Source organism: Aulonocara stuartgranti, assembly GCF_965226115.1.
Source record: "Aulonocara stuartgranti genome assembly, chromosome: 3".
Classification (NCBI taxonomy): domain Eukaryota; kingdom Metazoa; phylum Chordata; class Actinopteri; order Cichliformes; family Cichlidae; genus Aulonocara; species Aulonocara stuartgranti.
In genome coordinates, this window is record NC_138941.1 from 31,347,905 (window position 1) to 31,372,263 (window position 24,359).

The following is a 24,359-nucleotide window of genomic DNA, read 5'->3' on the forward strand; positions in this document are numbered from 1 at the left end:
AAATGAGTCTTGTATAGTTACATGTGTTGTGATGTGGAGTAACCAGTATCTGCTGTACGATATTAAGTGTTAATGAGGAAATCAGAACCTGATGTTATCTAATACTTCATGTTTGAGGACTACGGTTTATGACAGTTGAGAAAAAACGAGTACGACTACATAAATGGCCCGCTGTGCCGTTTTGCTCTTTGAAATGGTGAGAGAGACAATAAGAGGCAGTGTTTGAGAGAAATGCCTTCATTACATTTAGCTCTTAATGCAGCAACAGGATGAGCAGATGAAGAAGCTGCCATGGAATATGGCCTTTTTAGAAGTGCTGCAACAAGATTATGATTGTCTATCGAGCAAAAACAAAAGTGTTCTCATGCTTTTATTGCTTCTATTTTGTCAAATTTCCAGACAAAGTTGCAGGAAATTGGATCCTGTGTGTCAGACAAACTGAGTTAACATTATTTTGGGCTTTATTGCTTTTGGTTATGTGTGTGTTCATGTGTACTTGAGAGAAAGTACAGCACCCTTCTTCTAGCCTCTGCGTGCATATACGTGGATATGCGTGCATGCATTAATATAGCGGCGCTTGAGAGAAAATGTGTGTGCTGCACCTGGTTATTTGTCTGTCTAGGCTTGCTAATTAGTCTGAAATGACCACTCTCAATCATCATCAGGCTGAGAAAGCGTTAGTAGGGAGTAAGAAAGACAGAAAGTAACAAAGCCTCACATCATTTGACAAGAGTCTGACAAACGAGGGGTGGAACTGGAAAAGGGAAAAGGACGCGAGGTGAATTAAAAGACGAATTGAGTGACCCAGAGCCTCTGTAAGAATAAAGCGCATCAGCCTGCTGGACCATAGTTCAAAGTCTGCGTCGGTTAGATATGTCTGAGTCTAGAGAATTCCTGCATGAATATGTTTTACTGTAACGCTCTTTGCCATGATGCATAATAACGCCTTTTATCTACCCTTCATTTTCTCGTCAAGCCTCTTTTTCCCTCTTTTTGCTTGTCTTTCATTCTCTCTTTTTTTTTTTAATCGTCTATCTTCCTTTTGTTCTGTCCTTCTTTTTAATTTCCTCCTCATTGAATATTCAGTTCAGCAGCCAGCATCTCCAGCTCTCTGCTCTTGGCTTTGATTTCCTTTCTCAACGTGGGAGTTGAAGAAGTTGCTGCCACATCAGCAATTATCCCCCTCCCTCTTCAGTTCTCTCAACTCTTTGCCTTTCTCGTGTTTCTTGGCACATTAACTATATTAAGATATTAGAGGAAAGGTCAATTCAAAGTCACTGTGCATTTATTTTTAATTAAGATCTCATAAACTACATACAGCCATGCAGTTGACCGCACTGAATTCATTTCCCTCGCTCCATCTGCTGATCAAATTACCTTGATTTAAAAAAAAAAAATAATAAAAAAATAATTTTTTTAATTGTTCCAGTCATTGCTTCCTCTTGCACTTCCTAACTGAACCACTTTCTTTTGCTTTCTGCTCCTGTTCATGCCCTTCCTCTTTGTTTACGCTTGCCTGTCTCTGTGGTCCTCGGCACCACAAACACACGCCGCAGTAAACAATCCACCTCTTCTCCTCTGGCCACGCAGGGTTTGTTGCGTGCGTGTCCGTAAAATAACCACTGGCAGGCAAATACTACTAAGCAGTGCAGAGGACATGCTTTCCCTTGTAATATTGCAGATAATGATTGTAGTAATTGTCAGGGTGTGCATGTGTTCTGATAAAACGTGTGTATGTTTATAGTACAGTATGCTTTGATGTTGATGTAAAGAATGTGTCTAAGCGGCACATTTTCCAACTGAATCTAGCCATTTTGTGCTGTGTGTGTGATGAAGTGTACTCGTGAGTGTGTGTGTGTGCATGCACTCTGAGGAGTTTGGTTTGGTTTTGTGAGCACGTCATAAAATAATTTTAAGGTGATTATAATTGTGCAGCGAAGCATACAGTGAGTGATTGAGAAGTAAGCATATGAATAAGAATGAGGGATGTAGCTGTGTGTGTGTGTGAACGCCAGGGGAGAATCTCATTCATGTGAGTGGGAGAGTGAGTGGAGGCTATTTATGATAACAGGAAGTAAGCTTATCATGATAATCATGACAGCTGCCATTTTTATTTCAGTTTTTATGTACACTAAGGACTGAGGTCTCTGAATAATTTTCTATATTTAGTCAAGTCATCCTGTCTAATAAAAATATATGGATGAGAACATGAAAGCGTTTGGTTATTAATTATGAATGGAGCTGTTGGTAGTAGCCATTAGCATCGAGGCTGTAAGGAGGTGCAAGACAAAAAGGCTTGAGCTTAAAATGTGCCTTACAGGCAGAGTCGCTTCATCACTTACTCAGGCATGTTTGTTTTCATCCCTGTTGTGTTCTTCATATTTTTGTTGTTCATCCGATGTTTACGAATCTGGTAGATCCACTACATTACTGTGCCATTAAACGAATTTATGTCAAAATACTTAACAGACGTGCCAAATGTGGTGGGGGTTTTTTTTTTTCTGCTACGCATCAATTTGCATATGTACTTTGTGTGCTTGATGCTTTTATGCTGTGTCACACGTTGCAGTTGTTTTTGTTGCTACAGGGTTTAGAAGAGAGGTCAGCTCGGGGAACACGTCCTATTACAGATGCATTTTCTAAGACTGCATCAGCAGTGAAAAGTTGAGTCATTTTTGTGTAAGATTAACTGTTATAGCACGACGTGTAGGAGTGAAGGGGCACAGCACCTCCACGCTTTTATGACCCATTGGTCCAGTGGACTGGATGCCACATGTGTGATAAGAATGTGTAGCCGGGTTTAGTGTGAAATCACTTAAAATGTGTTTGTATTTGATATGTTCTTCACAGAAAATGAGCGAGAGGCAAAGGATTTTGCTCATCAACTTACCTTTATGCGTTTGCTTCCATCCTCCCCACAACTCAGACACATAAGCAGATTGTGGGCATATTTCATATTTAGTTGGATCCTAAAAAGAATCTGCTGCTTATATTCTCACTATTAAACTTTACCCGCATATACTAAATGGATATGGATGTAGACTACAATATTAGCAGTTATATGCTATCGGTTTGTATCTTAAAGTAATGCCTGCTTTTGTGTCCTTGTGGTGTTTGTCATGGTTTCTGTCTTTAGATTTTCTTGTTCACATTTAAGAGACAAATTAGAAGTTGCGCTACACTTCCTGCACTATATCACTGTCCTCTACATGTATGAGGACTGCACAGCCATATGAGCGCCACCATTTAAACCCAAGGCTGGAATTATTAGAACTGTATTTGCATGAATTACCATAGCTTAAATGATAAATTAAACTGTAATTTCCATACATTTTGTCCAGTAATCCCCTTTGGATTCATCCAAAGCTTTTCCCCGGGGCTCAGGGCTTCTGAACAAAGTCTTCTAAAACACGTGATGAAGACCAGAGGGAGTGCGCATCAGAGGGAGGCATTTAGTGGTTAGGCCTTGGGACAGACATGCGTCTGGGGGATGGGAGCGGGTGGGGACCTGGGGGCCATACGTCAGTCTTCCCCCTAAGCTGGAGATGCAAGTGACTGCTTTTTCTTTCTCCTTGGCTTTAAATGTTGTCTGCCACCAAAGAGGAGCAGCAAAAGCGGCTTGGCTCTCGCTGAAGACTTACTAATGAAGATGTCAGTTTCATTTCTGACTTCACTGCGCAGTCATGAACCACAAGGGATTTGTCAAGCACTGATTCACTTTGTGTGACATACTGTACATTCGACCCGCTGATGCTTGTGTGAAAAGGTGCTGGAGCGTTGTCTGTTTGAACCAGCCAATCGCAGGTCATGTTTGTCAATATTGTTAGGTTGTCACACCCACACACCGACTAGCAAAATAGATGCCAAGCTCTGCTGCTTGCATTCAAATGATTCACCAGCTTGTTAGGCAGAGATCTGTGAGTGGAATATAATGGGCTGAAATGACAGATGAAATCCCTTTCAGCTACACGTAAAGGAAGCTTTGCTGCCTCGCTGTGCTGTCTGGCATACAGCAGGCCTAGCTACTGAGCAGATCATATATTTAATCAGCTTCCACATAAATTGTCTCAAATGCCTCTGCTTGTGTCAAGAAAGATATTTCTTACACGCGAACACAAGAAACATAAATGTCCATACATTAAAAGGAAATTGAGTGTGCTCTGAGCAGTGGGTTTAATTAGAAATATTTCCCTTTTCGCTTCGGTATAGAGAGGAATCCCCTGAGACTTTGTGCGACTGGATTTCATCCTTGATTTGTCTAAAGAAAATTCCACCAGTAAGGTTACCAAATTTCACAAAAATGTCACAGGTCCCTGAATGCATCGATGTATGCGTCTGAGAACCATGTGTGCTTTCTTATTTTTCTGCAGAACTAAAATAATTAGCTGTGGCACTGACGGTAATAACACGAGCTGTATATTAAAAGGATAAGACCAGTGATGCTCCTTTATTCTAAAGACGGACCAAAGGACGTCATTGACAGATCCATCTGATCAGCTTTACCTGTGACATCACTGTTTGCTATAGACATCAATTTGTCAACAAGTAAAATCACATCAGAGAGGAAAATGTTGCGCTGACGTGCTCCTTTGTGATGAGTGTGGACAGTGTAGCTTTGAGTAGCTGCTGTATGCAGCGGCCTGCTTCAATAAACGCTCAGTAGATAATCAAATGCATTTTAATCTGCAGCTCAATAAGAAGAAAGTCTCACGTCTTCATGAGTAAACTCTGGGTTGAGCTTGACTTTTCTTAGTTTTTAGTTAAACCGACCTTTGTTTCTTGTGCTTTCTAAAATTCTCCTTCTAGTCACCATCCTTTTTTGTGACCCTATTGCCTCCGTTTGCTTCTCTGAATGTGCTGCTCACCATTAACTCATCTGCACATAATTCATTTTGTTCTTTCTCTGCCCCGCTCTCCTCATTCTTCTCTTTCACGCTGTATTTATTGCATATCGTTTTTCTAGCCTTTGTACTCTCTCCTTATTGTTGTTGCCTCCATTTTATTCTGCCAAAGCTCATATTTTATACTTATCACGTTATCTGGTTGGTCTGACTCATGGCCCCGTGTCTCGGTGTATATCTATCTCTTTGTCTGTTTGTATGGTTTCATAACTCTGTTTACATGCGCCGTTTGCTCGCTTCCTCTTGGATATCTTTGAGTGTGACACACATGATGGATTTTTAACTACATGTGTATTTAGTATGTTGACTTGCATAGCTGTGGCTGTGATTGCGTGGGTGTTTGAGGGAGGTGGGTTATTTATCTGCGTCTTTCCTCCCTGTCTCGATTTGTGACTTCAACTGTGCAATTTTCCGAGTGAGGGAACTTGGATTGCCTTTTATCAGCCCTGTATGGACTTCTGCATTTTTGTGGTGTTTTTCGTGTGTCTGCTGGTGTGGTTGTTGTTTTCCATGTACATCTTTGGAGACTTTAAGAGAAATTTAATTTAAATTTAAGTTCAACCCCTTGAAATGCACTATTCCAGTTTCTTTCTTTTTTTTTTTTCTTCTTCCTAGGCAGGTAGATATATAATTATATTTTCACCATAATTCTGCAGGGTAGCAGGATACAATTAGGTTGCTGAGCAACTCAAAAGGTGTTAATTGTATAATTTTCATCTATCTAGAAGAAGCTGATTATAGGTGATCCAATATCAAAATATGTTTCGAAATTCCATTAATTAAAACCCCCCCAAAAGTGCTTGAAAGTCAGGTTTCATCCATGTCATATTGACTGACTGACTAATTGTACTTGGAAAAATAAGAGTAGAAGACTAGGCTTAACTTTCAAAGGTCTCAAAACACATGTTGCATGATTGCCTCTTGCTTTGAGACGAGGTACCTGGAATACAGATAAGAGTGAAGCACACAGGATAAACATGTTCGAGTGTTGCGTAGGTGTATGAGGGATTTTTCAGGGTTCATGGGGGCTTGTGGGACTTTAGAGGGTTTTTTTGCTGTTTTACCTTCAGGCTCAGTTTTGGGCCCAGTTCAAAGGGAATTTTGCAACTGGCAGAAGCCTACTTGATGATTTCATTGCAGCTTGTGCACTCATTGTAGACCTTGTTGATGGTGATGTTTACTTAATATCACCTTATTTAATGTTTAAGGGTTATTTTAGGATGCAGATTTGCAAATTGAGAGCTTAAAATAAAATTTAGGTCTGCGGGTAGGTTTCATTTCAAACCAGCAGTGTTGAGTTAATATTAAGCTGTGGACACAGACATCAGGTCTATCCAAGTCTAATCACCTCCACAGTGTCTCAGAGCAGATCAATTTTACACATGAGTCTAGATCTTATGCTCAGAGCTCTTACTCCTGTTAGATCCCGTGAAAGCCTTGAAATGTAGCGCAGTGCAAATATAAAGTTGAGATACAAGTCAAGTGTAAATGAGGACTTGCATGAGTCCATGAGTCTGCTGCTTCCATGCTGTCTCAGAGTTTTAATGATCAGTGATTTCAGATCAGTCTTTGGATAGCTCATGGGTCAAGCAGTAAGATCATGTTGAGTTCATCTTAAGTTAATAAAGCATGTTGTAAGGACAAAGCTGCCATCCCAGCCGTGTTTGTTAGAGATGTTGGATTTCTTGTAGTTAAAAGGGAAACGAAGCAATGTCTGTCTGTTTGCCTTCAAGGCAAAACATCTGCTTGGGCCTGCATAACATTTCATGCATACAATTCAGCAATATAAGCTGTGCAGGCTGACTGTAGTTGGGGGTTGACCTGACTGTTCAGTTTCTCAACTGCAGATACATTAACAACGATTCATTTCATAAATTGTTAGCTCTTTTCAAAACCTCTGCCAGAAGGTGCTGTTTTTAAACTATTTGAATCCACTTTTATTGCTTGCTTTTCCTTTTCATAAAAATGATCCATTTTTCTTTTTCATTGCCGTTTACACAACTCCCTCTTTGACTGAATTACTTCTTGCTTTGTGTAATTAAAAATAAATATATAAATGTCCTGCGGCTTGCCTGGTACAATAATCATATGGACTTTATAAAAAACGACACAAAGCTTGATGACTAAAAGTGAAAATCTCAATCTTGCCTATAACCAGCCACGACATTACGCTGTGTGTCCAACTGTGTGACTGTCGGGGTTGCAGACTAATAAATGAGATGTGGGTGACATTGTTTTCTCAGAGGAATGGGGGAAATAAAAAAACAAAAACAAATTGCTAACAGTATTTGTGATTTATACTTGGGGAGCCTGTTCAAATATAGTCTCTGTGGAAATACTCGTGACAAACTTGACACTCCATTATCGAGACTGACAGTAATCATTACACTCAGTATATCTAACATCGCCAGTTTCCTATTTGCATTATGATGCATGTTTATTTTGTTCTACCTGCACAGGATGGACAGTCTGTTTGCATGACTGAGTTTTGGTGAAAGTAGCCGATGTCTTATTGTTACACCTGTGATGACGCTATTGTGCTGCTCTGGTGATTGAATGGAAGAAGCTAGTGTCATAGGTAGATGGTTGAAGACCATATTGTAGACTGTCTGAAAAATGCTTTTTAAAAATGTTTTGTTGGCACTTTTGTGTATTTGTTTCTCCCTGTGCCTGTCCTGTGTTTGCAGTTTCTCCCTTTGTCCCTTCTGTTTCTCCCTCCCCCCCTCCTCTCTCTCCTTTTGGCTTTTCTCCTCTTGCTCCTCGCTGCCTTCTGGACACTAGTTAGTTTGCATTCCCCTCCTCACACTTCCATCTGCTTCATAACAAGGAAAGCAGGAATTAATTAATAGGCTCATAGTGAGACTTGAGAAGGGGGGGAGGGGGTGGTGGTGTATCTAATCAGTCTGGGTGTATTTTATGTGCGGGTGTATGCCATAGCAGCATGTTTGTCCATATTTTGACTCCTTGCCTTATCCTGCTCCACAAACTACATCTTTCTTTTTTTCAGTCTCTCCCCTCCTCATTTTTCCTCTTCCTGCATTATTGTGCAATATTTCCTCCCTCTTCCGTGTCCAGCCATGTTGATTGCATTTGAACTGGTCATTTTCTTTCAAAAAACTGCCAGTCAAATTAATGCCAAAACTGCATCCTCCCACCACAGGATTCAAATTCCTCATTTCTTGATCCCCCTCATCTCCTCATTGCTCCTGTCTGTCCATTTCTCACCTCCTGTACTCGAGCTCCGTGTTCTTTTCTTGTTTGCCGTCTAAAAATGTCTAATGAAAATCATACAAACCAAGATGGGAGGCTTGGTGGCTTTATTTCCCTCCTTTTCTGTCTCTTGCTCTTGTTTGCTTTTCTTTGATATTCTCTCTCGCTCCATTTACCTCATCTTTATTGTCCCTTCCATCAGTCCTTCATACTTTTCTCTCTTTGTCCTCATCTTTCTCTCTGTGGATCTCCTTTTCTTTCACGTCCTATTCGTCTTTTCCCCTCCTGATTTCTCTTGTTTCCTTTGTTTATGTTTATCCCTCGGTCTATTCCCCTGCCATCCATTGCTAACACTTTATCTGTTACACTGTTTTTCAACATTTTTATTCCTGCAGGCCCCACTTGGAAGAATTTTACAGATTTTTTCCCCAGTCATTTAGACATGAGTTGAGGTGTGTGTGTGTTGACAATGTATGCACATTTAGTAGTCAAGAGTCTGTATTAGTTTTCCTGAAATGAGAAATATTTTTCTTGATTTGCGTGTTTTTTAACCGCTTGCCCTGAAGCCATCTTGAAAAATGAATTTACCGGAGACGTGGTTTGTGTGAACATGAACAGATATGCCTAGGAAACATGTGAGTACACCCTGAAATGGTGTGGACAAAAGCTCAGTTTGGCAATGTTTGCTTCAAAAGGGGCAAATGTTTTGCATGTGGCCACATGTGGGAAGGGAAGGGGCAAAAGACAAGAGGATAAAAGAACAGGACAGAAGATGGAAGCAGAAAATTACATCTAAAATATGTTCTATAAAAATGGCAGGATAGTGACGCAGTGGTTGGCACTGCTAAGACACAGCAAGAAGACAATGTGGTCAAATCAACCATCGTTCTGTGGAGTGTTTGTGGATTGTCTCCGGGTACTCCGGCTTCCTCCAACAGGTCAAAGACAGATTTAGTGGGGTTAAGTCAATTGGTGATTTTTGAATTGGCACCAGGCATAAATGAGTATGAATGGTTGTGTGTCTGTATAGCCCTGTGACAGATTGGTGACCTGTCCAAGTTGTGTACCCCACCCCGCCTTCTTGGTATGTAGTATAGGCAGTGCAGTTACCTTTAACAACAATACAAGAACACAAGGGAAATATGGGCCAGATCACAGGTTCTAGATTGTAGGCGCCAACGTTGTCTGACAACAGGGCTCGCACACAATAGGTGTGAACAACAAAAAAGCCTTTATTAACAGTTATCAAAGTTTAGTAGATTGTGCACAGTTAACCAAAAGTGGAGCGCGTTCTTGTAAATAAAATAAACCCACAAATAGTTGAGCCAAGGATTAGGGATGGGTATTGATAAGATTTTCACGATGTCGGTTCTGTTTAACGATTCGATTCTTTAGATTCTTTTTAAAAAAGGAGAACACTAAAGTCGATTAGCTTAGAACTTTGTTTTATATCTTCTCTTTGAACAAGATAGAAATTTAGGAGTAACATGGCCTTACAAACCCAACAGTGAGATCTTAAGAGATCCACAGCCTACGGCTCTTCAATGGGGTGTCGCAGGGTCCCCGGGGAAAAAAATTGTAAATGTAAAATAGTAAAATAAATATTCTTCTGTAGCAATAACCAAGTATAACATAAATTATTCTGTAGCAATTACACAAGAATATCCAGTAATGTCCCTGCCTACAATCGAACACATTCACTTACCGAAAATCAGGGGCATCTGCTGTGGCAAATGGGTGCAAGCCTTTGACCACAAACTTAGACGAATGTCACCGAGCAGTGACTATCCTGGCCTGAAAGGAGACGCTACCGGTAGACTGCAGCGAGAACTGCCAGCATCTGAGCCAGACTCTGTCTGTCTCTCTCATCATGGTCGCCTAAATGCACAGTAATGGCAGGTTTTGTAATAAGGCAGATCGCGCTAACATAATATGCACTGTTAGTTGATTATTTACCTGCCGCATTAACGGGAGAGGACGTGCAAACGTTACCGCTGCTGCTGGGTTGAGATTCACGAGTCCGGAGCGGAATTAAAAACTTCATTTAAGGTTATCACGTGTTTTGTGAGCAAATGCTTTTGCATATTCGTAGTGTTTCCTCCCTTAAATGAAATATCTACTTTGCAAGTATTGCAAGTTGCCCTGTTGTCATCCGTTCTCGTAAAGTATAACCAAACTTTTGAGCGTTTGAGCTGCTTAGGCGCCGTGTTTCCTGCCAGGTAAATGACGCTCCGCAACGTGGTGACGTCATTCGGGGCGACTGGAATCGATAAGGGAGTTGTTTGCAAAAATGGCAAACAATTCCAAGGAATTGAAACAGTGGGAACCGGTTCTCAACAAGAACCGGGTTTCGATACCCATCCCTACCAAGGATATATTGTCTTTTGTGTCCTTTAAAAGTCAATTTCAGTCTGTCAGTGTTCAACAGTCAGTCTGTGTGTTTGTAACCAGTCGGGTTATAAATCTACCAGTTCATCCGGCTCTTTGGGCTGGGCTCGCCATCCAGTACTGGAAAACGGATCCTCGATTCTTCTCAGGTCCTCAAAACCAATCCAATCCAAATAAGCAAAGGGAAAAAACCTGACCACGTGAAGCAACAAATGCTACACGGGGCTTCACAGTGCTCACGTTGGCTCACGGCCTTCGGAATACACTATCATTATTTCACTGAAAAAGGACTTTTACTATCCAGTTAGCTGCTTCACCGCACGGGTAACGGATCTTTCACCGTCTCTGTCTATGCGTATCTGACTGCTACGCGAAGGCGCACACAGGTGTCTGAGCAGCGCACACAGATTCAGACCAGCCAATGATTGGTTGCTCAGTGGATCTAACGAAAACACTCCGCACCTTTTTTATCCACATATTAGTTAATCTTATGTTTACATGCTTTTTATCAGTATTTATTATATTTAAATGCTTTTATCAATATTTATTCCCATTATGAAATGAGTATTTTAATCAAGAGTTTTAATATTTATGCTTTTAATCCCGTTTTTAACACTGGGTTGCAGTAGATAATAGGACTCATTTCCTTTCTTACTGTGAATAGATTGCTGCCATTTATCTGTTATGTGTGTAACTGTAGCTCAGAGACGAGCATAAAGAAACAGCTAGCTTGGTTGATCCCAAATCTGCCAAAGAGCTCCCCAAAGCTAATTTAAATGCTATGTTTGTTTAGTTAGTGTAAGGCAAGGCAAATTTATTTGTATAGCACAATTCAACAACAAGGTGATTCAAAGTGCTTTACAGAGACATTAGAAACAAAAACAAATAAAAAGCATGATTTAAAATTGATTAAAGCAAGCAAGCAAACAAACTAATTAACAAACAAACAAACAAACAAAACAGTATATAAAATCAAAACACATAAAATCAGAACAATAGATAAAATCAGTAGTTAAAATGTTAGTTTTGAAATTTAAGCTTAAAAGTGTGGATTTGGTGCTTTATTCAAATGCAGCTGAGAACAGGTGAGTCTTCAACCTGGATTTAAATAAACTGAGTGTTTCAGCTGATCTGAGGCTTTCTGGGAGTTTGTTCCAGATATAAGGAGCATAAAAGCTGAATGCAGCTTCTCCGTGTCTGGTTCTGACTCTGGGAACTGATAAAAGACCGGATCCAGATGACCTGAGGGATCTGGATGGTTCATACTGGGTCAGGAGGTCATTGATGTATTTTGGTCCTAAACCATTCAGAGCTTTATAGGCCAGCATCAGAACTTTAAAGTCTATCCTCTGACGGACAGGCAGCCAGTGTAAAGACCTCAGAGCTGGACTGATGTGGTCCACTTTTTTGGTCTTAGTGAGGACTCGAGCAGCAGAGTTCTGAATGAGCTGTAGTTGTCTGACTGATTTTTTTAGGTAGACCTGTAAAGATGCTGTTACAGTAATCAAGCCTACTAAAGATGAATGCATGGACTAGTTTTTCCAGGTCCTGTTGAGACATCAGATCTTTTATCCTTGATATATTCTTGAGGTGATAGTAAGCTGACTTTGTTATTGTCTTAATGTGTTTTTCTAAGTTTAGGTCTGCATCCATCACTACACCCAAATTTCTCGCCTGGTTTGTGGTTTTTAGATGTATAGATTGAAGTTCTCTGGTGACCTGTAATCGTTTTTCTTTGGCGCCAAAGACTATTACCTCAGTTTTGTTTTTGTTTAGCTGGAGAAAATTGTGGCACAACCAGTCATTGATTTCCTCAATGCATTTACCAAGAGCCTGTACAGGGCCTCGGTCTCCTGGTGACATTGTGATATATATTTGTGTGTCATCTGCATAGCTGTGGTAGTTTATTTTGTTGTTGTTTATAATCTGTGCCAGTGGGAGCATGTAAGTTTCATATGACCAGACTAGCCGTTTCTCCTTGTTGCTAGGTATGTACGTTGGATGTAAGGGCTGCTGAGCAAACAGACATTACGATGATATAAATCCTTTCCTCTTACACTCGGCTGGAAAACTAATGTATATTTACCTGAAAGTCAAATAATTTAAGCTCGTTTCTTATTTTTCTGCCATGCTTTGATTTTGCAACAAATTCTTTATTAAAGCTTTCCTGCCTTATGCACTGCCACCTCCTCTTTTCCTCCCTGTCTTATCTCCTTCCCTGTTTTACCATTATCTATCCCTCACCCTGAGTCATTCCATTTTACTCACTCCCTCGCTCCCTTCTCAATTCGACATGGACATCCTCCTTCTTATCCCACTCGTTCCACACTCTAATTTATCCATCTTATCCCTCTATCCTTCCTTCCCTCTCCAGTCCCAACTGCCCCCCCCCCCGTACTCCCTCTGCCACCTTCACGTCCTTCCACCTCCTCTTTGCCTTCATTCCTTTTCTTTTGAGCAAGGCCAAATCCAATCTTTTCCACACTCCCACTTTTCCCACTCGTTCTTTCAGTCTTAGTATCCAGCTTTTTATCCTTTACCATACTCCCACTCTTTCTCCTTCCACTCGCTTCATTTCTCACCCTCCTGCCTTAAACATTAGAAATATAGCTGTCATCTTGTCTGGTTTTTAATTTCTTCCATCCGTATGGTTCTTCAGAGTGAAGTTGTGCATTTTCTTTGCCTTCCTTGTATTGCTCCTTCCCCGTTTTCTGGTCTCCTATGGCCACAACAAACTGCTTCATCCTCTCGCTATACTATATTCTTTCTATCTTCCACTTTTATTTCCGGGCGCACAGCCACCCCCTTCTCCCCTGCTAACGAGCTCTGAGTGAAGCGACTGAAAATGATATGCAATTAGTACTCAGCCTTCATGGCCTCTGTGTGCGCGCGTGCACATGTGACAGATTGAGACGAAGTTCTCCGCGCTTGCAGCTCGATGCCGTGCTCTCAGGTACAAGAATGAGGCTAATGTACTTTCCACGTGCAATGTGATGATGTAGGAATGTGTTTGGTAAAGGTAAGTAATATGAGTGTGTCCATAATAACAAAAGGGAAAGGCAGAAAAATAATCATATGCTGGCAATGTCCATATAGATTATGAACATATTTAAGAATTTAATGGGGAGAAGTGGGTTTGTCTGTCACAGGTCAGTACATTATACATCCTCTATGATCTCGCTGCACCTTGGCACTGTAACAGAGCGTAACTCAGAGCAGACGTGATGATTCATTTTAATAGAATTACATTTTAATGAAACCTTCATTGTACTCTTGACTCTGGAGATGACCTGCAGTAATTTTAGGATGATATTTAGGATGAGTTTCACGGGAACAAATGTAACAAAACAAATGGCAAAGCAGCCAGATGCATGTAGTTGTGGTGTAACACTAGTAGTGGCATGTAGGACCCGTTAGCGCTACTTTGTGCCTTCTTTGGCACAAAGGGGTGCATGCATAAAAACTGGTCCTTCGTTACGGTCTTTCTCTTCCTCTTTCTACCACCTTAAACTTGAAATTGAAGATAGGAAATGAGTCCTATGTCTACTTTCTTACTGTGAAAAGATTGCTGCCATTGATCTCTGTATAATTACCTTTAACTACAGTAGGAGGCCAGAAGGAAAATATGGGATCAGATGGGTTCTAGATTCGTAGGAGCCAACGGTGTCTGACAACAGAGGACTTGTACACAATAGGAATGGAAAATTCCACAGTATATCAGGTATATATTAGCCTACAGCTATGGCTTGTTAAAGGCTCTAGATCCAAAGTACCAGGCAAATTAATTTAGTCATGTGTCATGAAAACAGGTTAAACTAAATAATTGGGATTTGTTAGTACATAATCTAAAAGTTTCCTGAACCCTTTTATAAGATGTACATGGCCATACTGCACTGATTCAGCATTTCCAGTGCAGGATATCTTGAGGAAAGGAACTGGCTCCATTGTCTTTGAGAATATTTTACTCCATCAAACATGACGTTTAGATAAAAAGACGTTAAAGTCGACTCGGTTAACGGTGATGTCTTGTTAGGCTGCAGCTAAATCCTCTCAGGTTGAGTGTGTTGGACTGATAAGACGTGAGCTAGCTTGGATAAACAATATGCGCACAGTCTTGACCTCGACTTCAGATGAAAGGGTTTACCTCATCTTTGAAGTTTCTCGGAGGGAGACATGGTAAGTTCAATTGGAGTTTAGACTTTTTGCGAAGACTGCAAGAGCCGATTTGTCTTGGTGTCTTTAATGTAGAGCTTTAACGCCGGAGTGTAGAATGCGGATTTGGCTATCAGGACTTTTCCTTCCAAACATAAGGCCAGTGACTCTTTAAAAGTCAATGCTTAGATTCCACAAGAAAATGTGCGTTTAGCCATCAAAGCTGAAATATAACACGGTATGAAGACAGACCTCCATACTTCAGATATTTCTTGGGTGTCTTTGTCCTGGTGAAACACGGTTTATGCTGCTGGTCCCCAAAAAAGCTTTTGTTATACTGAAATCTGACTTGCACTTTGTGATAGTAGCAGTCATTAATGAATCCAGCTAATGCTGGAAATGCCCTATGATTGAACCTTTATGTTGTTCCATAGTTGATAAAGTGTGTGTCTTATTTATATCTCTAGTAGACTGGTGTTTCAGAGTTGGTCTAAGTGTTTACAGGCAACTTAAGTAGCCTTAAGTGAGGTTGTTGCACAATCGTAGAAGTAAAGGCCAAGTAATGTATTTGGCATTTGGGTTCTGACAGCATTTAAAAAAAAAAACAAAAGGCAATTCTGGCAGGGATGATAAATAAACTTGTCAGCTGAAACGGAGCAGAACAGATCCAATATTGGACTGGGTATGTTGAAGGATTTATACATTCTTGGTGTTTTCAGGACAAAAAATATTGGATGTATTGAAGGTATGGCCTTGAAGTCAGAATAATCCGTACTCCAGAATTATTGAAAGAGTTGAGTACAAATAACCATTTAGTAAAAATCTGTGAAAATATTCATGTTTTTAGATGCAAAAATGTACCACGTACACAGATAGTTTGTTGTCATTAATAAAGGTGGAAAGGACTTGCATTTCTACAGCTACAAAGTTTGCTCAAGGTAGAGTTCGTTCCCTCTCGTTGGCTTAGTGTATAAAAGAAAAGAGCAGGCAGCTTTGTATTGCATTGCATTTGTTGTAATCATTTGCTAAACTGGGGAATATGCTGTACTACACCTAAAAACAATTGACAAGTGCCTTAAGGCAGGTGGTGAATAATGTCTGAATGCAGTCTAAAGTTGTTGTACTGTGGTGGGTTCGAGTCTGAACCTTGTCATCATTTTCAGTTTGTTGTGCTTACTTGAAACGAAATAATTTAATCAAATTTCCACCATCTAATTGACAAAGAACAAACCGCAGGGTAGTGCTGCAACTCAGGAGTACCTAGTTTGGTGGGCTCTAGGCGAAATATAATTAAACTGCTATTTGTAGCCTGCCTGCTGTGCTCGGTGCATGAAGAGTACTTGCATTGGAGAGTGCACACACAATATGCAGAAAAGAGGGCGTAGAGGTCAACCACTTGTGTTTTTTTTCTTTCTTTCTTTCTTTTTTTTCTTTTTTAAATTGGCAGACTTTTATAAAATTACATGTTGGCCATGGGTAAATGGATCTGGTCACTTTTTGGCAAAGTTTGCAGTCTTACTAAGCCGAATGTAGTAAAAATGAGTAGATGTGTGAAAAGGCAGTGGCAGCTATCCTTGGCACAGCTGCATTAGTGCAACACATAATACACACGTCACATTAAAGAGAAACTGTCTGAATTTTGCGCTGTCAAAGTATCAGACTTTTGTTTGACAGATAAATTTGTAGAACTTTAAAATATTTATTTTACATGATACATTCATTGTCAATTAGTTTAAAAAAAGATTAGCACCGTAGTGAAGTCGTGCTCCGAGGACGAACAGCAGCATCTCCTGGGCTTCGCTCAAATACCTCAACTGTACTAGTGTGAGTAACTTTTAAAGTGTGTATGTGAGGGGAGGGGTATGGAAGCCCGTTTCCGCCACTAAATAAAAACAAAACAGCTAGTATCCATAACTCGAAATTTCGAGTTATTTTCTCAAAATTTTGACTTATTAACTCGAAATTTCGAGAAAAGTAACTCGAAATTTCAAGAAATATAACTCACAATTTTGAGTTACTTTTCTCAAAATTTTGAGTTAGCTCTGCCAATCAAAAATATACGCGAATGAGGTCGCTTTCTTGTTACCCGGAAGCATATGGCGCAGAGAAACGCGCACTCAAAAACGGATCCCAACAAATTGGCGCTTTCGCGAGTACGTTTGCTGATAGTAACATCATGTGATTCAGCTAATAACACAGGGATTTCATCATTTGTGAAGCCATGCTGAAAACACTCAGCAATCTGTGCATTCACGACTGGCTGTAATACCGGTAGCTTAGCTGTAGCATTTGTAGCTGAGGGCTTCAGCTTCCGGGTAACATGGAAATGACGTCATTCACGTAGATTACTGATTGGCAGCGCTAACTCGAAATTTCGAGTTGCTTTTCTCAAAATTTTGAGTTAATAAATCGAAATTTCGAGTTAGTTTCTCAAAATTTAAACATATTAACTCGAAATTTTGAGAAACTAACTCGAAATTTTGAGAAACTAACTCGAAATTTTGAGAAACTAACTCGAAATTTCCAGTTATGGATCCTTTTTTCTTTTTTTTGTGGCGGAAACGGGCTTCCATAGAGGGGGGAGTAGCTGCAGTGTCAGAAAAGTAAATGCTTTTAGTGGCTGTTACCTTACTTTAGCCATGAAGTGTGTCGGTGTAATCTGAGGCTACGCTAAAGTATCAGGTGTAGAAGCAGAGAGCTGCGACGGGCTGCAGAGTGTGTAACCGGGCTGCTTAAGTAGCAGGTTAATTTTTAAACTTTATAATTTTGTTGATGCTGCAATTTCTGGGCTCCGCATACTTTTAGTTGTGTATATAGGTACAGAACATTACTGTACATAGAACTTCCAGATTATATTTCTCGCATTGAACCATAAAGCACAAACGATGAGATTGAGGAATATTAATAATCCATTTATTAATTATGCATACCCATAACCCATATTTTTTCCAGTTACAAAGTATATATTCAACCTGATTTTATGTCCTAGGCTTGCAAATGAGTCCTGCATTATATATGTAGCATGTATATTATAGTAAAGATGGTTATGAGATTCTTAAACAAGAGAGAAGAGAGAAAGGACACAAAACATCAAATAGTGACGTTTAGACAAACAGCATTTCCGTTTGGATATTTCTTGATCTTTCACTCCCTGCTTTAGTCTTATTACCGCAGGTCATTCTCAGACCGTGAGATTATTTGAAAGTGTGGAAATGTGGATCTGTAATCTATTTGAGTCGGAGCTTTCAGGACATATTATACAGCTAGCTGCATCATTCCTAACCTGAAGTTCTTAGCTATCAAACTCTCGTCCCTGCTTATAGTATCCAACTTTGTTTCCGTACAGATGTTTCAGGTCAGTCCTAATAAGTGTGGTTAATCCTGTGTTCTCTACTTTGCCAGAAGTTACAACATGTAGCATTTACTGTCCTCACATTTTTATTGTAGCCGAGCAACAGCTCTTAGGCTGTAGCGCGGCATTTACTTCACTGAAGGCAAATCACCTTCATCCCCTTCTTGCATAGTTGGGCCACATTGTGTAACTTGCTAATGATCCAAATGACTTTTATTCTGTAAATGACTGCGCTGAGGGACAGATGTTGCTGCAGGCGCTTTAATTTGTCGGAGTCAAATTAGTATACAATGAATTTCATAAACCTTCAAGGCGCTTCACTCAATCAGAATAGCCTTATGTTTTCCAGATGAATTATGTACAGAAGGAAATCTAGGTCAGACTTGATCTGTGCAATAAAAAAAGCCAAGCGTTTGACTCTCAACTGAGAAAATGTTTTGTCATCTCGTTTGTCATTGAAATATTTATTTGCATAACACTAAAGAAGTTCAGTAGGAACACAATTTCCATTTTCCATCTCATAAGCCGTATATTAGAATTTCAATAGTTGTCCTTTTGGGTTTGTTTGTTCTTTTTTTCCTTTCTTTTTCTTCTGCATTACTTTTAATGAATATCTGAATGCTCTGCAGATGTCAGTGTGTTTATGTTAAGTGAGCAAGTTGAACTGCTGACAGAAGGCGTTACTGTCAAAATAAATTTGTCTTCACCAATTATTATATGTATTATAGTTTTATCTCAATTATTAGCCTTAATAAAATTGTACACAACACAAGAGAGAGAATAAAAATCCCTGTTCCTGTGTACTGTCGGGCAAAGCTCTATAGCCCTCAGAGGCTAACAGTGTGGATACATAGTGACCAGTTTTTGTTGGTAGTATTCTCAGTCTGGTTTCGAATCTGTATCCTAATTAAAAATAAAATAAAATGCAGAGAAACCGAGGAATTCCCATAACTGCTGTTGGGGGCATATCCCAGTGTGTCTCATTTCATCTTGTTCTTTTGTTATTGGAAGATTTGAGTGGAGCTGTCTAACTTCAAAGTTCCAACTTATTCATGAAAGTGGAACAAAGACATGATGTTGGCGCCTGTCCAACTTATCAAGAGAGAGTTGGTGTCTTCCACCAACACATTTCACAGCAGGCTGATGCATAATCGTCCTTCTGTTTAGCCAGGATGTGGATGCAACAGAAATGAGACATAAAGGAGATGAAAGCCAAAACAGTGACCATGATCTAAGCTTGTGTGCCAAGATGTTTCTCATTCATCCTTCAAGCTGGAGAGGTTGTGTAGTTGTTTGTCTTGGGCAGTGGGTGGGCTGTGTAAGGAATTACATCTCCCCTCACCCACACACTGTGTCTGTCCACAGCTGCATTTAAAATGTGCCCCCATTAAAATAAACAGGAAGAAGTATTTTTATACATTTGGTTGTGTGTTTGACTGCACAAGGTCATGAAGCTTAACCTAGAACACCTCATTGGAGCTTTACATTTAAATAAATGCATTCAGATGAGCCAAAATTGATGTTAAGGGTTACAGCTCATGGAAATGGGAGAAACTCTGTCCCTCTTGCATTTAAATTCCTTCTTATATTGAATAATCACTGAATACAGATTTACATAATGTACTGCTCTTTGCACTTGCCCCTGAGTGATGATGCATTTCTAGAGTTGTGAATAAAGTGTTTTGCATATGTAAAACAATTTGTATACTTTACGTTTCTGATGTTGTTTGACATGTAACATAATACACAGAGCTGAATGAAACACATGCTGTGAGCATCTACATCTGTGATTGACACATTCAAATTTAATAAATCAAAATAGTAGTGATCTATTCATCTTTGTAGCACCTTAGTATGCCTAAATAATCTCTAATGAACACAAGTTATGTTACCTGTTTATCACTTGGTTAGATTATGTTAAATTGGATTTACTGTGCCCAGCTTGTTTACCCCTCTCTCACTGTCCTGGAGTTATTGTTTCAGCAGCATTAAATTAGTAGTAGGCTATCAAATGCATTGTTTGCTTGTCAAACACTCCAGATTCATTTCCTCAAGTGAGAAATTAAACCCATTTTATCTCCAGACCCTCTCTGCCCCAATTTTATGCCAAGAATAGCTAAAAAAATCTTACATTAAGGGAAAAGTGGTCTTTCTGCTCCCATAAGTCTTGTAACTGTGGGGAAAAAATGTTCTCCACAGTGACATCAAGGGAAATTAAGGGCTATTCAAACCATACTCAGGTTGTCCATAATTCACCTCATCGCCTCTCTCTCTCTGCCACAGCGTGGACCTGGTGCATGCTCAGCTCCATGTGTGCGAGGGCCGCAGCCTGCCAGAACTCGGCCTCAAACAAGACAAGATCAGGGTGAATGGCTGCGCAATCCAGTGTAGAGTGACAACCGAGGACCCATCCAGAGGCTTCCAGCCAGACACGGGAAGGATTGAGGTAGGCTTTATCTACAAGTGCCCTCATTGTGTTCATTTGCTGGTGTAGTGAAGCTATTTGTCTACTAAGAAACCTAATGAAGGTGGCAAAGGCCAAAAGAGGCCAGCTGATTTTACAAAATCAAAAAGCTTTTTTGTGGCGGTTCAGATGGTGTGAACAAGACTGCAAGAGTTAAAAGGTTCTTTCTTTTTGGCCAAAAATGCAGGAATAATATTTAAAATTTCACGTGTACATTTTCCACCAGTATCCTGCGATCTCTAAATTCACTAAATCTGCCAGAGGAGTTGAGTGCACTCTATCAAAAGCCAGTGTTTGCGGCATATCAAATTATTTTAACCTTGTTAGTTTATACTCAAACAATAAGAGCCTTGGAGCCGACCATGCGTGCACCTGCATCGTGATCTTGATTTCTGAAAATAGAGCCAGTGATTCCAAACGAGAACTATTCCCATAGTGATATGATTTTCCTGTTTTAATGAGAGAGGAGTATTCACATCCAGCACGGCCTGGGTGAGGCTGCTGCTACTGACAGGAACTAGAAATGTGAAAGCTTTCACTGATGGGTGCATTTAAACTGTTAGACTGAGTGGGTTCATCATTGTCTGGAGGTGGGGGTGTTGAAAACATTTCTTTTGGTTTACAAGTACTCACCACATTTTGATTAAAAAGAAATGGATTACCAATGACTTCCTGGTCTTACCAATTAATTCTGTTAAAAAGGGGTGAACTAGAAGTTGTTTTGCATATAGATTTAAATTTAATTTGTCATTTCATTTGGCTCCAAGGGGTTTTAGTTTATTAGCGGGATACGTGGCTCAATGATCAGAGTTAATTTAACCTGGACATATCAGCGCATTAAAGGAGCCATCTCAGAATTTTCTTAATTTTAAGTTGTATTATAGTAAGCAGCACATATTCCAGGCTCACCTTTAAATTGGCCTTGCAGGACCAAACATCGAATCTGTTTTTAAATACCATCCTCATTAGATGGCATTCTCACGTTCATTACTATTCACCGTGAAAATTATGTGAGAAGAGTGGCCACGAAGGGGCTTGTGACCTTTCCATTTCAAGGACTTTCCACCTTGTTTCTACTCCATATTTTTCCTCTTCAGCTTCCCCCTGCAATTCTCAGAAACCGTCCTCCAACCTACCACTCAGCTTAACAATAATGTACATATTTCACATACCCAGATTCCTTCTTCATAGAGCGCTCACTCTTCTTTTCAGCCATTTTATTAATTTCCTTCTCCATTGGGTTTATTTTGGTCTCTTTACCCGTCATCCTGCACCATTTACCTGTGATTTTGAATGCGGAAGCATGATGGACAATAGAGGGAGGCCTCACCACCACCATGCAAGGTGAATGAAATAAACACAATCAATAAAGATGGAGGAATGGGACACCAGGCACTTAATAAATTATTGCTGGATGGCCGTGACTGGTCGGAGGCGGAGCAACAAAGTAAAAGGTGAAGGGCACGAGGATGAAAGTTATAGGTTGTAATTCACTTGAGGTGTCCGAGGAAAGTCGAGTAATTGTCTTTGAGAAATAACGACACTGAAACTTCTGCGCAGGGTCGGATCAGATACAGATAACCCTTCAAACACGATGCTCCAAATATTTGAAACCCACGTGGTTGTAGCACAGAAGGTGATGGATTTTCAGCAGTGCTGTGTTTCAGGAGGAAAGGACTGGAGCCACACACTACTTCCATAAAGCACCAAAATAACTGTCCTTTACTTGGATTAGAAAAAACTTCACGTTAGAACAGCATAAAAATCTGCAAAAATAAAGGTGGGATATTTGATGTTGGAGGTAAAAAGGGAACAGCACCACATCAGAGGCTATTTTTATATCTCATCTGTATGTGAAGAGCAAAGTGATGCAAAATAAAGGTAAATACTTGGCTCACATTTGCAGTGCTGTTCCTTAGTTTTCTGGGGCTGTTCACTGTGCGCGTGTGCGCTAAAGCAAACAAAACAGGGAGGAAAAATTGATAATAGATAGCAAGATTTGAACCTGAACTTCAAAATCAATAGGCAATGTTTTATTTATTATAGGAATGAAGTCATTACTGAGTTTTTCTGGGGCTTCTAGTTACTTTTCTCACCAGTATGGTGCCATATTTGCACCAACACATTCACCCCCAGGCAAGTTTCTGCCCTGAATAGATTTAATAGATGTGTTGCCAGGGAATAATGGATATGTTAAATAATGTTAAAACAAATCGCACCCAGAACTACCACAGCTGCATTTTCATTGCAAAAAGTTAAAAAATTATATTGGTACATTTTTTAATAACAGTTAAGTAAATTATGCCTTTTTAGACTTTTTGGAAAACAACAATGAAGTTAAATTTGCTTAAAAACAACTGAATTTCAGTAAATCTTTACAATATTAACCAGCTTCATGCAACACAGCAAGGTTGGTGTTTAATTGGCACAGCGTGGATATACCACAGAGGTCTGCATACACTGAGTGATATTAAAATCTCACAAGTTTGACTTGTATATTTCATGTCTGCTCTTAAATAGGAATTTCCTTAAGGTGTTGACTACCTGCAATATATACAGTTTCCCTAAACTACTGTTTTCTCTTCTTCTCTCGGTTCATATTTTCCATAAGATGCTTTGCTTATGCACCATTAAAACATTGGAGGAAGCAGAATGAAAAATATGCTAATGCCTTAGCTTTAGGGGAGCGTAGCCTGGAGCAAGTAAAATGGTGTTTAGGCATAGGAGGCACAGAGGAGAGGTTCATAGAGGGAGAAATAAAGTAAGGTGTGAGCGAGGGATGAGGAGTGATGGATGCCGTAGTGCAAGCACGGCAGCAGCCCCGTCGACAGGATGACTGGGAGGAATGGACTGCCTGCTTTGGAAGGCGAAGGGCGGAGAGTATTAAAGCAGCACCATGACATTTTGTATTTTAATCTATTTTTCTTCAGAAGCTCTTCACATTCGGTGTGTTTGCGAGTCTTTTGGCACGTAAACGCTGTGATCAGTTTAGCTTTGTGAGATATGAAGGTGATTCTAAGAAGCACAAGTGGAAAAACCTTTACTCCCATAGTGTGATAAGTGGATGATGAAAGACTATTTACTGAACCCTGAAATCACGTTACGGCAGTAAAATAAAGATGGTGGAAATATGGTTTTGTTGTTCACAGCGGGGGAAACAGTGGGGGTGAGTTTGAGCTTGCTTCATAGTATGCTGAATGATTAACATGTGATCTAAGGGAGCAGCGATCACCCTTTTTTCATCTCGTTTATCTGCTGATCCATCTTCAGAGTTGCTCCAATGTGCTCATTTCTTCCTTTCCTCTTAACTCTGTCCTCCTCTCTCCTTGTCAACGGTGCCCTTTTCTCCCAGTTTCCCATTGTTTCCACATTTGCTCTCAATCCATTACATCCAACTATCAATCTTCCCTCATCCTTTCACCTTTAACATCCCTTAACCTTTAACATTACCAACAATCTCTTATCCAATCCTTTTCTCACATTTGTCTTTCCCAGCTTCGTCTCTGCAAGGCCAAGTCCTGCTGTTCTCCTCTCCTCCCAGTGTTCATTTTATTCAACCTCCTTCCTTCTGTTACTCAGAAACTCATTTTACATCTTCCTTTTCCTCTCACTCACTCTGCCTCCACTCTGTCCTTCCTCCCTCCCTTCCTGCTGTCATGTCCTGCTCGGCGTACTAAACCAGGGGAACAGAAAACCCTTACTGGAGCAATACCAGACTACTTCATCTTCTCCTCCTTCATTCATTGTCCCATTAGTCATAATGTGACGATCAGATGAGGATTTAACTGTCCTCCCATAGATCACTTGTCTTTTCTCTTCAACGTGTCAACCAGCATTACTCACATCTGTGTCTCCACTTCCACCCCCCCAACAGCATCCTTCTCTTGTTTGT

General features: G+C 40.1%; 1 protein-coding gene across 7 annotated transcripts in view; it reads left to right on the forward strand.

Annotated features, from left to right (window-relative positions):
• Positions 1 to 24,359, forward strand: part of pcxb (pyruvate carboxylase b) — a 323,320-nt gene that overhangs the window by 79,059 nt on the left and 219,902 nt on the right. For all 7 annotated transcript variants that reach the window (XM_082527995.1, XM_082527999.1, XM_082527997.1 and 4 more), the window contains one exon: positions 20,287 to 20,449. In XM_082527995.1, coding sequence (XP_082384121.1) covers positions 20,287 to 20,449 — 163 coding nt within the window. The remainder of the gene's footprint in view (positions 1 to 20,286; positions 20,450 to 24,359) is intronic.